Source organism: Rhinolophus sinicus, linkage group LG12 (genome assembly GCF_036562045.2).
Source record: "Rhinolophus sinicus isolate RSC01 linkage group LG12, ASM3656204v1, whole genome shotgun sequence".
NCBI classification, from domain to species: domain Eukaryota; kingdom Metazoa; phylum Chordata; class Mammalia; order Chiroptera; family Rhinolophidae; genus Rhinolophus; species Rhinolophus sinicus.
This window is the reverse complement of record NC_133761.1, coordinates 18,261,494-18,276,764: the sequence shown is the minus strand read 5'-3', so window position 1 is coordinate 18,276,764 and position 15,271 is coordinate 18,261,494. Positions and strand designations below refer to the sequence as shown.

At 35.5% G+C, this 15,271-nt stretch overlaps 1 protein-coding gene across 7 annotated transcripts in view; it reads right to left on the bottom strand.

Moving 5' to 3' along the window:
- Window positions 1-15,271, bottom strand: part of TRPS1 (transcriptional repressor GATA binding 1) — a 238,476-nt gene that overhangs the window by 169,570 nt on the left and 53,635 nt on the right. For all 7 annotated transcript variants that reach the window (XM_074316276.1, XM_019747366.2, XM_019747369.2 and 4 more), the window contains one exon: window positions 8,086-9,215. In XM_074316276.1, the coding sequence (XP_074172377.1) occupies window positions 8,086-9,215 (1,130 nt within the window). The remainder of the gene's footprint in view (window positions 1-8,085; window positions 9,216-15,271) is intronic.

The window sequence follows — 15,271 nt, the reverse complement described above, 5'->3', positions numbered from 1 at the left end:
TGAAAAGATCTCCATCACCGAATAAATGTATTTCACTTTTAATAGTTTTAACCACAGTTTTTCTTCTTCAATGACTAAATGGACATCAAAGTAAATGAATAAAATCATCAGTACCGATCAATTAGACATTGAAAGATATTTTTTGGTAATTATGGAATCAGACACCTACAGAAAAACTGTCACAGAAAAGGAGTAAAGGAAGGTGATTTAATTTAGATACAGGTCAGTAGATCTGGCATCTAATAAAGTTATTCGTTTTTGTAATATGTACTTTGTTGTTATCCATGTCTACATGGGGGGCATTTGAGATTACTGACACTGTAGAATGATGGAATGAAAACCAGGTGATAGGAATACCTCAGGGACAAAAACAAAAAAGGAATTGCAGGTAGATAACCAGATCAACTTCTAGAATTTGGAAATATAATATTCAGCCTTAGTGAACTAGAGAAGAGCAACCTACAAACTAAAATCTACAAAAAAGCTGAAATTCTGAATGAATAAAATTTCGTTAAATCCACTCGTCATTCTTTTAAACTGAAATAATCTGATTAGTATTTACTCATTTAGAGTAACTCGTTTCTTAAGGGGGATGTGGGCTGATTGCATCTTCAAGTGGTAGGAAAAAACACAACTAAGGTCATATCTGAAAATTTTCAACTTATGATTCACTTTTGAGAAAAAGATATTCCCTATGAAATGTTCAAAAGAAAATGATAAGCCTTCCTCTAAAATAGAAAGTAAATAAGGAAAGGGAAATAATTTATATAAACTAAAATGAAATGGAAATCATGGCTAAAAATGATCTTTTTCCAAGACCTGGTAACTATTCCTGTACAATCTTCAAGACTGTTAAATCTGAAATTTCTAATAACTAGCATATACAAATATAGGTAGTGCAACTGTGGGTTATTTTCTTGATGGAATTTAATATCCTGAGTAACGTTTTGTCTCACATTGGGAAATATCAACTTGAACTATTATGTCTATTTCAAGGTATTACAGGCAACTGATTTATTAGGTATTGTTTAAAAGAACATGTCCCATAACATACACAAATCTAAATGTATCATCATGGCCCTCACCCTTTTAGAAGCTCTGTACTAATGCACTGCGTACTTGGCTTTTTCAGATGTGTTGATAATTAAGTGCTTATCATAAAATCTGTTCTTCAGAATTAGCGGAGCACACAGTCCATGCTCTCTCACAGAGCTCTTTGAAGATACAGACTGAGCAGTAGCTACAGTCATTTAACCAGCTACTATATCCACCGTTATTTCCTTCAGCCAGAGTTATATATTTTATGTCTAAAAGACTTAAAACACTATTATTAACAAACTTTAACATGCATTCATAAATCTCCGAATGGATACTTGTCATCACATACACTACCAAAATACATGTATAGTTTTCCACATTCCAGAGAACAAGTTGGTAGTCAATGATTACATTGATGATTTTTAAGTAGTTCTTTAATAATAAGGGAGATTGAGCATTTATTCAAGTATTCATTGGACATATGATGAGAATCGATGCCCATTTATCATTTTAAAATTGTATCATATAATGGTAATCACACACCCCCACATTATGTATATTATAAATATCATATAATGTCATATATATGTATATATACATATACATGCACACACACACACACACACATATATACACATATATATGTAAATAAATACCGGGGTGCCAAAAAAATGTATACAAGTGGACACTTTGCTCAACGTTGCTCAAGCAGTAGTTCACCATAATCAGTAGTGTCTGGATGCTGATGGTAACCACTTTGAGCACCTCTTGTCATTGCCGAAGTCAAATGTGACTTGTAGTCATCTTTCGTTATCGGTATATATTGAGTATTACAATTTTAATAGTTTTCCTTTCTTAAAACGTGCACACATTTTTTGGCACCTTCTGTGTATATATATATATATATATATATATTATATATAATATATATATATATATATAGTCTTATCTAGGTTTACAAAACAATAAAAACTGGAACATAATCATAGAATCATATAGTACGATTAGAAATAAATTGCTCTATGTATAGAAATATCTAGTGTATATGTGAAAGAATGATAGATGAAATAATATTTATGGCATAGGTCAATATAGGTATATGAATGTATGAATATATATGATATATATATATGAATACATATGAATAAACGTATTCAGTTTTGTTTTGCTAGTTTTTGAACTTAATATAAAATGGTATCTGGCTACAAACAGTGTTCTTCAATTTGTTTTTATTCAGTGAAAATTATGCTTACTTGATGCATCCATTACAGCCAACTGTCATTTATTCAAATTCACTACTGCAAAACATTCAACTGTATGAAAAATCTACAAATAATTTAGCTAACCTCTTGTGAATAGTTGGGATTTCTTTCCCTATGTATTTTTGTTTTTGATTTTTATATCGGTTCTTTGCTTTTTCAAACAATATTACTATAAACCTTTTTGCACATGTTTCCCAGTGCACCCAAAGAACACATTTTCTTCCAAGGAAATTATGCAGTCATTGGGATATGAGCATCTCATGGTGCCAGAATTGGCCAAATTCACTTCAAAAAATATGTATTGAGCATTTTTACCTCATAATATTTCTTGTCTTAACATATATATGTTTTCTGAGATTAATAAAGTGACCTCATTTGTTCCTTTAGTTACTATGTGCCTTGTGTAAATTCATCTATCCTTATTTTTTTGTTATTGAAGTTAAGTTTAATTACACGGAGTCAAAGGATACGTTCTCTGTGATATTGTTTTCCTGCTATCTGATTTTCTTTAGCTTCATATGTGTCAATTTTTCTAAGTATTTTATATCTGCTTTAAAAGCATATGCATTCTCTAGTTGTTGAGTAAAGAATTGGTACATTTCCATTAAGTCAATTTATTCAAATCCTTATATTTTGGTTTTTTTTTCTGTTCAACATTTAATAAGACTTCTTAAAATTTACCACTTAGATTGTGGTTTGTCATATTTTCCCTGTAATTTTTACTTAATTTTTGCTTTACATATATATTATTTATATTTTATAGCTTTAGAATTGTTATCTCCGTGAAGAAGTGAACCTCTTATCATTATGCAAAGACTTTTCCCTCCTATGCTTTTTTGTCTTAAAATCTAAGTTGTATGAGATTAATAAAGCTATCTCAACTCTCCTTTGGTTTATATTTCCTGTAATATTTCAGTCTATTTTTTTATTTCACACTCTCCATAGCCTTATATGTTTTTAGTGTGTATCCTATAAACAGCTTAGAGTTGAATTTTGTTTTTAAATAAATCTGACAGTACCTTTTAAGTGGGAAGTTTAATAATCCACAGAGGTTAAGATTTTTGCTATCTGGAGGGTTTTTGTTTTTGTTTTTAACATCTTACTTTTGATATTCTATTTGTCCAATTTTTCGCATTTCTCCACTTGCCATTTTTTAAAAAACAGATTGAATTTTACGGGAGTTCTTTATTTTGTTTTTCCATTTGTTTTCCCCTATAGCTTTGGAATTCATGTATTTATTTCCTATTTATTCATTGGATATCCTTAATAGTTTCCCAGTATGCATAATAAAGTCCTAACTCACCAACTCCAGACAATTCAAGCACCTTAGAACAAGTTAATTCTGATTACTTTCTCTGCAAACCTACATAATAGTATTGCCCAGGATCTTTGTCTCTTTTTAACTACACAAATTAGGCAGGCTATGGTTGTTTAAATTTACTCACATTTCTCTATTCTTTGCTTATGTGAAAATATCTTTGCTCTTATTCTTGGAAGATAGTTTTGACAGCTAGATAATACTAGGTTAACTTTTCTTTCCCTTTTTCAAAACTTTGAATAGTATTCCTACCTCTTCCAGTTTCCACTGTTGTGATAAAAGGTCTGCTGTTAACCTAACTGTCTGTTCTGAGTAGGTGATAATGTAGTTTTTTTTTCTAGTTGCTCTAAAAGACCTCTCTGCTGTGGCATTCTAACTTTTACTACAATGTGTTTATGACTGAATTTATTTGTATATATCCTGCTTAATATAAGCTATGCTTTCTTGTATCTATATATCTGTTTTTTATCAGTTCTAGATAATCTTCTGCCATTATCTCCTCAAATACTAATTGCCTATCATTCTCTATATTCTTTTTTTTTTCTTTCTGGGACTCTAATTAGATGCATATCAAAACAGCTTATTATATTCCCCTATCATACTATTTACGTTTGATACTTTCCATCCCTTACCCTCTCTTAACATTTTGATTAATGTCGCCGGATTTAACTTCTGATTAACTCATTTGCTCTCCATCATTCGCTAATCTATTATTTAATCTATTGTACATTGTACCTTTTAATAATTGTATTTTCAATTCAAAAATATGATTTGTTTCTTTTTTTGAATATTCCAGGTCATGCATGATCTCATATATCATGATCAATTTGTAAGTCTAATTTTTAAAACATGTATTATTTTTTGATAACTGAAAACTACTGTACCTGAAGTTCCTGGTTATCTAAAGCTACTATTTGCATTTTCTACTGCTATCACATATAGTGGTTTATATCCCTGTCCATATGGAGAATTTTTATAATAGTGAGCTCATATAACGTTTATCTTAAGCCCTAGATATCATGGAGGTGAAAATTGGAGTACATTCCTTTAGTCAAATTTGTGATTACTTCTGACAGGAGTCAGAGGAAGGCACTAATGTGGAATCCCTTTTGCCACCATCAAGGTGCCAGCTTAAGTAAAATTCAAAATCTGCATAATTTTTCTGCCAGTGACTCCAGGCTTGGTCTCCTGATCAATTGTGGCATCAATATTGGCATTTGCCCTCCACGCAACCTCACATTCCATGTTTGTTATTCACTTGTTTTCAGTTTGGGTTTAGTTCACTCTTGGTGAAGGGGAGAAGAGAAAAGCTCCAGAAATGTTCCTTAGTTCATGGAAGTCCAGCAAGGGATTAAAAAGTATGTTTTACCTAGTATAGTTGTCTTATGAGGAGATAATCTTCCTACTTACTCCAGAAACGTAAGTTGTAACACTGAAAATTTTGATGAGGAGAATGGTAGCTAATTAGAGAATGGGTACACTGTTTGATTAAATAATAAGAGAAATGTAGTGTGAGGAACAAATTCATGAGTGGAATATAGTAACTCAGTCATGATGTGAGCTAGGGGTATCATAAGTAAATATGAAACATTAAGAAAAGAGAACTGACCAACTTCCAGTTACTGACTGGAAATGTTTGCAGTTCAACCCAGGTTAAATCTGGTTCTTTGGGAAAATGCCCATGGAATGCTATCCACACTAAGGTTTTTCATTCATAGCTCTAAATTAATTCTCCGCCTTCTCAGCTGTAGTTATTTTATAGCTCCATGATTTCACATACTTTACAGTTCTTAGCTTATACTACCATTTTACTGCACTGAAAGTCTTGTATATAAAACACTGAAAAGCCTAGAAGCTTCCACACCAATAACAGAATTAAGGTGAAAATTTCCCAACATATATAATATGAATAAACATAAATTTAACTAAAAAGATATTATTGCGATATGGTAAACTTGTCCTTTCATACTATCTTCAAAATGCGGCACGTGAAGAAAATGCTTTGGTAGCAAATCAAGTTTTCAGTATCCATGTGACTATCTCCTTTCCCATTCCTGGAGCCTCCATTGTCGTTCAGCTTTCCGTAGAGTGTCTTTATACTTCCTACCAAGCTGAGACTCCTGAAATTGTAATTCTCCAAATTTCGAATATTTTACAAGAATTCATAAAAAGATTAGAGATAAGCCACTCAGTATCTTATGTACCTAGGATCACACAAACTCCATCAGGTTTTAAGAATAAGTGAAAAAGACGACTTTAATGCCCTAGGGACAAACGATGTTCAGTTTTTTACCTAATAAAATACTGAGAGGTTGACTTAAATCCAAAATGCACAGACAATTGTCGTTTTGTGTAGAACTCTAGGTTCTCAAAGGGGTTCCAAGACCATATAATAGTCACAGATTAAACTGTAACTTACCATGGAGATCTCAGCTCATTAAAACTATGGTGAAGTAAAAAACTCACAGGGATTTCAGTTACTTAAAGATATTCACTGAGCACCTATTAGCCATCCTGGCACCATGCTAAATCATGTAGACACAGCAGTAAACAAGACTAATCTCTTCCCTCTGGAACTTACTTTCATTGCTCAGTATTAACTAAACTCTGAGATTATTCAGTAATATTTTTATTCATACCTTTATTTCTTGGGATTTTTTCGTTTGTTTAATCAAAGCCTACAGAACTATTTTTCCAGATGGGTTTTCAAGCAATGGCCTCAGCTTCCCTGAGAAAAACCACGCATGTAAGGGATCTGGTATCTAGATATGTCATATAGTCATCGTGAGTGTGTGTGTGTGGGGGGGGAGGGAAGGGGGTGGCTGATTACCTCATAAAGAAAGCCTCCTCCCTCAAAAAAGAATAGATTATCTAAGTTTTACATAACCTAACAAATGTGCATGCACAATACACACACTAGTAAAGCTCAGTAGAAAGCTAATGTTTGCAAGTCCCAGAAATAAATTAACATGCAGCTAACAGCAGAGAAGCCAGAAACACTCACTGCAAGTGTGAACATATTTGATTGCAGGACTGTGTCTTTCCTAGGGCTGACCTTATAAATTAAACAGTGTAAATCTCAAGGAAGTGTTTTCTGAACATTTGGATGCACTGTGAATATTAGGACGCCCATCAAATTAACATCTAACATTATTAGCCTATTGTTGGACACGAACGGCTTCATTACTGATGGCTGAGAAAACATACACACACCAGTACGAACACACAACATTCAAAAAGAATGGGAGGAATTGCTTAAAATCTTGGAATACAAAAATTTAAATTACTAGATTTTTAAACTAGGATATTGACTTTACATATGGAAAAGCACTTAAAAATCGTAAATAAAGCTCTTTACTTTGATGCTTAGAGGAATAATAACAAGAAAGCATCCAATAAGCACTAAGTCGTATGTGAACGTGCTATACTCCCAGGGTTTTGCTGAACTAATTTCTATGTATAATCAAGTCTCGGTTTAAACACTCCTTCCTCAGGGAGGCATTTCCTCATCTACCATATATTGGCTTCTGTTGTCGTTATATTCAAACACAGTGGTCTCTGCTTCACCTTTTATGACATTCATCACTCTTATGATGATGTGAGATCTCCTACTAAACTGTAAGTTCCATGAGGGTGCTGACTGTGTTTGTTGTGTTTTCTCTTTTGTCATCAATGCCTGGCACCAAGTGAATTTTTGGAATTAATTACCTAAGGAATGAATAAATAAATGAAATAGAGATATGTATTCTAAACTCATCTCTCAAAAGCATGAAAGATTAACTGGGAAAATTAACGTTTATAAAGAGAATAGAGTGAAAGTGGAAGAAAATACTGACAGACCCTCTCTGTTTACAAATCTGAAATAACGGCAGCAGCTTTACCTGCTTAGAGGAGTGAGTGTACAGAAATCCAGAGTCACACATATTACAGAATTCTCACCTTCGGCTTATTGTTTGTTTGCAAAACAAGGATTTTGCCCAATTTTTAAAAGCATAAAGAATGTCCAATGTCGTTTTAAAAGAAAAAGGAGCGACATGCTCTCACTCTGACTGTTCTCCACTTGGAACAGCGAATATAACAAATTCTAGTGGTACCTTTTATTTGGGAGCAGCTCTTTCGAAAGTTATGGAATATGGAGCCATACTCAGCAAGGACAAATAAATGAATTGTGGCAAATTAATAAAGTCCATGTAGTTATCAGCATCACTGCAGATTTTAAAATATACTCTGTAAATGGTATAAAACAGGTATGAAACAGAGGAGTAAATGGTCTGAAATAAGTGACCAAATTAAAATCTGTGGTTATCACATCTATGAACATATATAGTCTGCAGTATTCTGATGTTTTACCTGATCTTGTCCTGTAACTTCCCCTACTCACCACAAATTCCCAACAATTTTTGGACCAGCCCCCTGGATTCTTTCTATCAATTCCTTGATGATTTTCAACACCCCTGTATGGCTTACCTGTAGTGTCGGGAAATCTCTTCTTCCACCTGGGTAATGAAATCACATTTGGTACATGAATGTTCTTTGCTTTCCTTGACAGTCGGCTGCCCATCTGGTCCTTGCAGATGGTTGGCTTCTTGTTTGACGTCCGATGCCTGGGACTCATGCACGCTCTCATAATGAAAGAGGAGCACATCTACGTCAGGGGTGGAAAATGAGCATTGATGGCACTGGTGTTTGACTCTTGAGCTTCCGGCTGCCCCAGGAGACAAGTGCAAAAGCAAGAGTGCACAGTGGGAACAATTACTTTTTCTACAAGCAAATGGGTAAGTAATTTCTCCAAGGTGCTTTTCTGGGCTGCAAAGGCCTCTGGGACAGAAGGGACAGTGTTTAATGGTACACTTATGAATGTTATGGAGCTGTTGATAATGACGGAGGAGTGGCCCCACTACAATTACATCAGGGCCATGGCTTTTGGAATATCTAAAGTCGCAGAACTGACAATTGTAGCTCGTTACCATATTATCCTCTGCTCCCTTGCTGGAGAAGTCCTTCTTTTTAGCCCCACTAGAGCCCTTCTCTGCCTTGGTCATTGGCTCCCCTTCTGCACTTTTGGCCAGATCATTCTGATTAATGACAGAGCCCCTGGAAAGCTTATCATTCAATTCCGGATTAAGGCCGCCTGACTGTGCTCCTCCGTGCTGCTTGCCGTAATGCTCTAACAGTTTAAGAGAGCTAGACGACTCACAGCTGAAACTGCAAAATTTACACCAATAGTAACTGGTGGCCTCCGTACCATTTTGTCTTGAGGAATCGAGGGGCTTGATGGGCACTGAGTAGCCAACAGGAGTGTCATCGCCCGCCTTGACTGTTATCTTGTCCTGCCACTTTCCCAAGTCTCCAGCATCACTGGATCGAAGCGCAGGCATGGATTTGTTAGAGTTTTTCTCTGAAGGTTTTGCACCCTCAGAGGAGGGGAGAGGAGCTTTGATTTTGTTCGGGTGAGTCTGAAGAAAATGTTGTTCTAGTTCAGTGGAGGAGTTGCCCATGTAAGTGAAATTGCAGAATTTACAGCGGAAGTACTTGGTGTTTCCTTGGCAATCTGGTGTCTTCCGTCCAATGCCAATGAACGTTCCACCTGAAGTGACCTGTTATGAAAGAGATGGATGTTACTTTAAAGGTATCATTAATTTAGTGCTCTCTGTAGCAGGGAGGAGGGGACACTGCCAAGTATTCCACATCAAAAAATACAATAGCACTTCTGCTTCTTATGAAATCACTTGAATAATCAGAGCCAAATAAATTCACTGTGCATTATTCAATAGCGACTCTATGAGAGGCTCATTATTCTAAACATTTTCGGCCAAAGTGTCAGATTAAGGTAGGTAATACAAGGACGATACCTAATTCAAAGGATTTAATAATATATACACTTTTTAGAAGGAAGGAAAAACTAAGAAAACCATTTTCAAAGAAGTAGATTTGACTAGCACTTCCTTCACGTCCAGTGTCTGCAGAAATATCCTAATCACGTGGGACTCCTTCTCACAAAGCTAAGGGTTGCTGTCAAAACCAGAGGCAGTTAGTTGCTCAGAGATTACTCAATGCCGACATTCTCCAAGGAAATCCTCTGTTCAGTCTCCACAGCAATGAGACTGCAGACAGAGATGCAGTTTACTTTCGGGGGTAAAATAAGGGTGCTAAATGACAGCACAAAATGCCTTATAATTAAAGCCTGAGCATGCTGTATCCAACTAAAAATGAAATGAATGTCATGAGCTTGAAATCCTGGTGAAGGAGAACCAATGTGTCCCGTGTAGCACAAATGAAAAGAAGAAAACCTAACAGGGCCTAATTATTAGATCGAGGCTCTGTCTCATAGCCCAGCCCCTCCCAAGAGTGGGCCATGGGGATGGTCAAAGGCCAAAATAAAAATAATCCTACCATAAAAATCACCACAGCTCTGCTTTCTACCAGAAATTATAAACTTGCATAGTATCAAGGCTATACAGGCTTCACTTTATATAAAAATGCTTCCTTCTCAGTGTGCACGTCAACGGCCGCTTAACTAAATGCCACCACCCAGCCAAAATTCCTGGTTTAAAAGAGAGTTTTTGACTGAAATGCTCCAAGGAGGGAGAAATGTTTTCTTTCAACTATCAGAGAATTCTTGAATTTTTCCAGCAACCAGATGTAATAGATTAAGCACGTGGCATAATCATGGTCTGCCTTCTTCAACAGCTGCTCAAAAATGACATGTGTGATCACTGCTCATACCCAAATCACTCCATGAAAAAAAGTAGCAAGCATCTCAAAATCACTTAAAAGGTTCTACTTAATATGCAAATCATATTACTTCAGCACATTAAAAGCTATGGCACAGGAAGGACTAAGATTGAAGTCCATTCTTCCACCTAAAGAGAAGGGTGACCCTGATCAAATAACTTAAGCTCTCTGAACAGCTTCCTCAATTGGGACAGCCTCTAAATTTATTTCCAGTATTAGTTTTATGAAATGTGCATGAACACATCAACAGCCCAACATTAACTGTCCATTAAGATAATAATTTATGAAGGTCTCCCACGGCTTTTAATTGAAGGATTACAATGTCTCACGGTGGATAATGTCTATATCCACCATTTGTAAGCACACAGGTTTCAGTCTGTTTAACCAGAGGGGAAGAATGGGGCACCCTCCCAGGCAGTTCCTGACAATCAGCGGTATGAGAGACCGACCACATGACGATCGAGGCTATTCACCACTCCAACCTAACACTTCAGTGGCTAAAGCAACTAAAATCTGCACTGAAATGAATTGCCTAATATTGCAAAATTCCTCCATCTATTTCCCAACTCACTGGAGGTGAGCAGAAACCGTGTTTCCAAAAACAAAGCAAAACATTTACATGGGATGCCTTTAACTCAAGTACTTTGTTCAGGAATCAAAAGGGGCAAATTCAGAAGTACCCATTCTTCTCTAATGGAAGCACAGAAAGCCAGTGCACAAGTCTAGAGATAGAAATTTGCTCATTTGAGCTACCACATTGCCTTAGTTGTCAAGTTTCCTAATATGAAATGTTTTCAGCTTCTGCTTGTGGAACAGGGATTCCTGAGAAACCACAACACATCATCACTAGTTCTTTGATTTTGCAATCTTCAAGTCTCATGCTCCATGTCCACACTGAAAGGGCTGAACAAAGAGCACACAGTCTTAAGAAATCCCAAAGATAGGATTCTGAGGTGAATTCAAATTATTACTAAGCATCACAACGTCCTTTGAGTACTTATTTGACAACTTTAAGAATCAGAAAATCCACACTGAGTACCATCAGGTGAAGCGATCATGAAAAAAAGCCGATTTCATGAAAAAAAACAGAAAAACAAAACACACACACACACACACACACACACACACACACACACACACAAAAACTGCCAGTAAGGCATTTTGGTTTAAGGTAAATAAACTAAGCTACTATGATAGCTGCATTAAATCTTTAAGTTGGTGGTGCCTATGTATCTAAAAGTTGTTTTTTACGCAGGGAAAATGAGCCAACTCCATTATTTAGGATGCTTTTAATGGTTATATTAGGTTGGTGCAAAAGTAATTGCGGTTTAAAAGGTTAAACATAATTGCAAAAAACCACAATTACTTTTGCACCAACCTAATATATTTTATGCTGAAGAGTGCCTTCCTATTACTGACTATTCTTTCAAAACCACCCAAGCAAACAAACAAAAACACAAGGATCACAACTGATGGCAAGAACAACAATACTGACACTTGTACAGGATATTGATGTGCCTTCTTGAGAAACAGGAGTAAATCATATTAGTATGCAGATTACTAAAAGCTAACAATATATTAGAATTACATGTTACATATTACAAAGCTAACTTTGGAAAACATAATTTTCTATTTCTTTTCTCTTTCAAAAAGAAGATCTAAAGGCTACTTTGTGGCTATTTCTATACTTTCTTTGTATGAGATGTACATGTAAATCATGGTGAAATATAACTAATGTGTATCATTTAAATGCTTTTCTAAAATAAAACATAATTTATTCTTTTAGGAGACCATAGGCAAGAACATTGACCATATTCATTTTATTTTCATGACTCACAAATGTTCATTTAAAACAATTCTTTTCTAGGTTAAACACAGATATACAGCAAGAACAGTTATGCAAATAAGTGTGTGCAGCAAAAGTTTATTGTGTGTTATTGCCAGGAAACAGCGCCTACACATTCAAAGAATTACTTCAAATTTTTCAAATGGTTGAACCGAACCAGGAGCAGAAAAAACTTTTCGTTTCCTAGCTATACTTAAAAAGAGAACTCAAGTAGAAAAAAAGATTATAAATTTCAATCGTTCTTTTTTTGCTAACCAGAACTTTAATTATAACCCATTAATCCAGGAGTCCCTTTAATATGAATATCCACATTTTAAAACTTCTTTTAAACTATCAATTCTGTTTGGAGTAAGCGTTACAACTATTCATCATCCAGGTCACTGGCTACTGAGTGTTTAACTTGTGCCATCTCTGTGATAAATACCAGCTTACAACAGCAAACGAGCTAGACCACGTCTCTGCCTTTAAGTCACTTATATTTGAAGATCAAAATTTGTAGATAAAGTCCTTTATTCATTTCTATTTGTCTTTATGTGTAATTATGCTCCCAAAGGAAGTTCTGTAAGTTAAATTCTGTGAAAGACACATTATTTAAACTCCTGGCCCCTTGGGTGCCTCATCTTCGTGGATATAATTAGGATCATGCATCTTGCCATTTTATAGGATTATTGTGAGGGTCAAGTGAGTAAATGCATCTCAAAGTGATTTACAAACTCTAGGTGAGGGCTGTCCAACAGAACTTTCTGAGATGATGGAAACTGAAATGTTCTGCACTTTACCATGTCCAATATGGCAGCACCAGCTACATGTGGCTATTGAGCATTTGAAATTAGGCTGGAGCAAATGAGGAACTGAGTTTTAAATTTAATGTAAGTAGTTTTTTTTATGAATTATCCATTCATTTCATTTTAGTTAACTGAAATTGAAAGAGCCACACGTGGCTAGTGACTATAGTATTAGACAGCACACTCCATAGGACTAATCACATAAATAGGATTATTATTTAATAAAATGAACTGTCTAATTGAATTTATCCTGCCAATGGGAAGACAAGTCTGAATAGAGGGGAACTGGTGAAATCATTCAGTGACAATCTCATACACTTGTCACTCCCCATACTCGTAGCTGTAAATGAAAAAGTACTATTCTGTTGTTACTAAGCTAATGCTTCTGTTTATATTCCTTCTTGGATTGAAGGAGTGGTATTCTGTTTATCTTTGGAAGTAAGCAGGGGCTCCGTGCATTCTGGGAGAAGTGAGCAGAGAGAGAAATTTCTCACTAAGGTCCCTGAGTTATCTGCGAAAAGAAAGCGATAGTAATTCACGGCCCCACTAACAGTGACTCAACCTGACATATATGGACTTCTGCAAAAAAATGGGACAAAATCTATCTTTTTCCCAAAAACACCTAACTGTGGAGCCATTCGCGTGTGAATTAGAGTTAGATAGAAATATTCAACACACATGTTAAAGAACAGGTTTTAAATTATTTTCCACTGATTGAGGAGGGCATGATGGCTTTTTATTCCATTTTAACCTTAGTTTTGGAAACTATTCCTTCCATGTAGTATGTTCCATGGATTTCATTTATAATTTATATACATAGGTGTTTTCACAAAAACGCTTCACTGTAAAAGTTAAAAATACAAAAGGCTGGCTTTTTTCAAGGTCTTTAATCTCAATTTATTTATTTCCTCCTAATAATATGGGATATCTGAAGGAATACGTTAAAAGAAAAGATTTTTTAAATCCTGAAAACTCTTTACAAGGACACTTTAGCACACATACTTATATTCAATGGAACAAAAAGAGTTGTTTGAACTAAACACAAACTCTTCCTCAGATGTGGTTCATTTTCAAGTACTATAATTGATAGCAACAGAGACAATTAGGAGGGTACTAATTTAAGAGGGCTTGAGGTTATGGGCTGATAGTCAAAAAAGTGAAACCTTAACAATAAAAGGCTAAGTTGTTAAAAAAAAATCACTGTTCAAATGTCGAAGTTACAAATAACGTGAACAAATCTGTAAGGGCCAGTCTTGGCTGAAAATAAGTATAGTCAGAATTAACGTACTAATAGAGGGAATGTTTCTGTGTTGTATAGCGCTTCAAAAACACTGGAGCATATAATATGTCTCAGTGATGTACCTCTGACAGAAACTAATGTTTAAAAAGTTCAATAACAATCTAATTAATGTCAATCATCTCAGGCTTATGCCATCATAGCCTGTTCCTTATGTCACTGGAATAAACACCCTTCTCATTTGGACTTAAAAAGCCAGCTAATTTTGGGGGAAGGGAGACCAAAACTTAAATTGGCATAACGGGCAAATTTAAGGGTAAAATACTGCATATTTTTAATTATGCCATTTGTTTATCATCAGCTTTTTGAAAAACAGTAATAAATAGTCGACCCCCAACTGGGTTTTTCATTTTACTCAGCATAATACTGAAATTATTCTCTATGTTTATTTGGTATTTGGACTGATAGAATATCAACACATCTTAAAGTCTGTCTCAATAATTTGGAAGACAATCTTTTTTTTGGGGGGAATGCAAAACAAAACAGAAAATGCAGTGCAAGTGGATTATAAAGCTGAGTGCATTTTCCATAGCACTGACTCACCGTCACCACTGGCCCATAATGGCCCATAAACAGTGTCTGAATGGGGAAAACAGAAAGTTGAATCATTGTGGAACATCCTTCCTCCAGGGAAAGGTGCTTTGTTGCATGCCCACTGTGTGCCAAGCACTGGGGACACACAGAAGTGACGTAGTCCAAAACCTCTACATGTCTGTGGTTTAGTGCAGAAAACTCACAAGTCAATCAATGACAATAGTGGACTATGTGCTTATGCTGAGAGATGTACCAAATTCTATGACAACACAGAGGAAGAGATCCAGCCTACACTGTGACAGGTCAGCAAAGGCTTCCGGAAGGAGGTGACAACCCAGCTATGGACAGATGAGTTGGCATTTCAGATGAGCCTCGAAGGCAATGGTCATGGAAAGGTTTTTCAGATGCAGGAAACAAAATGAGTAAAGCAGAAATGAGGGTGGAATAGTAGTAGTT